Raw genomic sequence first — 2,500 nt, forward strand, 5'->3', positions numbered from 1 at the left:
ATTCAATATCAAAATCTTCATTCCCATCAGCTTCCTATTGACCCTACCAATCTTGCCTTCTTCGCCACAGCTCCGAGGACTAACCTTGTCCTTCCCAGGCCCTTAGAAGTCTTCCTAGACAAGCTTCCTCCTCCTCCTTCTCCTCCAGCGGGACTATGGACTACGAAAACGAAACCCTGGGCGTTTGGGGTCCTGGAGGCCGGTTTACGGACTATGAGGACTTCACCGACTACGAGGTCCTGGATTCCGAAATTGCCAAGTGGGTCACGAGGTGGTACAATTGAGTGGATCTGTGCAACGAATGGCAGTAGTTTAGAGGAATTGCCGTAGTTTAGTGCAAGTGTAGTAGTTTAGAGGAACTGCAGTAGTTAGGTGGATTTGCAGTAGTTTGGTGAAACTGCAGTATATAGTTTAGTGGAGTTGCAGTAGTTTGGTGAAACTGCAGTCTTCTTCTTCTTCTTCTTCTTCTTCTTCCCAGCTTTATCCCTATATGGGTTCGCCGTTTTTAATGAGTCTCTCCCATCTACCTCTGTCCTGTGTCATTCCCTCCCATACTCCCTTCTTCCTCATCAAATTATCTCTAATGCAATAATCTCCCCTCCACCTGGTCTTAGGTCTTCCTCTCCTTCGTGTTCCATCCACCTCCACGTCCATCACTTCTCTTGCCAAATGTTGCTCATCAGGTGGCCATACCATCTTAACCTTGCCTCTTGCACTTTCTTTGATGCTTCAGTGACCTTTACTGTACCCCTAATATGTTCATTTCTAACCCTGTCTTTTTTTGGTAACTCCACTCGTCCACCTAAGCATCCTCATCTCGGTTACGCTCAACTTTCTGCCCTCCGTTTTCTTTGGTGCTGCAGTAATTTAGTGGAGTTGCAGTAGTTTGGTGAAACTGCAGTAGTTTAGAAGAATTGCAGTAGTTAAGTGGATTTGCAGTTTACTGGATTTGTAGTTTTGTTCAGAGGAATTACAGTTATTTAGTGAATTGTGGGGACTGAATCTAGCAGAATGAATGCAAGATGTACATTATTGGAATTAAAATAGTGCAAAATGGTTTGGCGTTAGGATTCACTGAAACAACAGTAGTCCAGTGTAGCTGATTATTTCTAACCAATTGCTTCATGCATCTTATTATTAATTTATTGAATGATGGTCTTAAGGACCCCTCCCCCCCCAAACCCGCATGTCAACGAAATTAATCCAGCTTCTTTACTGACAAGTGTACTCATTACTGGGGTAGTCTGTTTTAGGTTAAAGGGTAAAGTAGAAGGATTAACTAGAGATATAAGTCCTAATACCATTCTAACCGTGCATTTTGTTATTGATATATATTCATCATGTTCCATATTTTCGAAATTCAATTACACATTTATATATATATATATATATATATATATATATATATATATATATGTATATATATATACACGTACACTTATTTAATGATATTATATTGATTAAGAAACACCTTCTATAAATGTAACTGATCAACAGATGTTTTAATCAGTCATAATATTCGAAAGTTACCATCAACAAATGGGAATTTCACCCTACAGGTATATTGACGTTAGAGTCTAAGTGCTGTTTCGAGCCTGTGTCTTTAGTCACCGATGATAGAACATTATTAGTATCCCTCAGATGATTCCTTTAGTGCGTCATTGAACGCACCTAAAGAGTATGAATGAGACAGAATGCTAAATGAACTTATATATAAGATGTTTCATAAAATTCTCTCGATTTAGAATCTGTGCCATATTTTCACGCGACGTTCATTTGTTTTAGTCTCCGCTCTTCTGTCTGCATCTGTTTTGTCTCCTTTTAACTTTATTTCTCTCTCTCTCTCTCTCTCTCTCTCTCTCTCCTCTCTCTCTCCAAAACGCACGGAAAGTAACACAGAGTACAGGAGGAAAATAAAAGATTAGAAAATAAAAAAAATAGAAAATGGCCACCCCACCACTTAGGAGCGATCTTAATCCCCCTTAATCAATCCTTTAGTGGTATTCGATACCCCGTTGAGTCCAAGAAAATCCCCCCTAGGATCCTTTATGGAGGCCTTCGACGATTGGTCCTAATCTTGTAAGGATGTCATCCAATCCCTCGTTGGCGATCCTACTATCGCGTTTCCTGTTTTATTTTATAATTTATCTCCTTTTTATATTATCAATAGATTCCCGAGAATTATTCTGTAACATACGTATTTATCAAAATTCTTTTAAGGATGTCAACCAATCCTTCGTTGGCGATCCTACTCGTTTGTTGCGTTTCCTGTTTTATTTTATATTTTATCTATATTTTTTTTATTATCAATAGATTCCCGAGTCTTATTCTGTAATATATGTATTTATCAAAATTCTCATTTTTTATTCTGCTCTTGTATCATTCGTTGGTCAGGTCTTATTCATTCTTAATATTTTTATCAAAATTCTGGTTTTTTTTCTTTTATTTCTGCTCTTTTATCGGTCTTCTTCCTCAAAGTTTCTTTCTTGCCTTAGCATCT

The 2,500-nt window shown here is 38.2% G+C and overlaps 1 protein-coding gene across 5 annotated transcripts in view; it reads left to right on the forward strand.

Moving 5' to 3' along the window:
* The window catches only part of LOC135204247 (G-protein coupled receptor moody-like), a 55,043-nt gene that overhangs the window by 37,941 nt on the left and 14,602 nt on the right, over positions 1–2,500 (forward strand). For 4 of the 5 annotated variants that reach the window (XM_064234364.1, XM_064234360.1, XM_064234361.1 and 1 more), the window contains one exon: positions 1–271. This exon is cut by the window's left edge and continues 464 nt beyond it. In XM_064234364.1, the coding sequence (XP_064090434.1) occupies positions 156–271 (116 nt within the window). In that variant the 5' untranslated portion in view covers positions 1–155. The remainder of the gene's footprint in view (positions 272–2,500) is intronic. The other variant, XM_064234363.1, reaches the window with a different exon arrangement.

This window comes from Macrobrachium nipponense, chromosome 44 (assembly GCF_015104395.2).
Source record: "Macrobrachium nipponense isolate FS-2020 chromosome 44, ASM1510439v2, whole genome shotgun sequence".
Taxonomy (NCBI): domain Eukaryota; kingdom Metazoa; phylum Arthropoda; class Malacostraca; order Decapoda; family Palaemonidae; genus Macrobrachium; species Macrobrachium nipponense.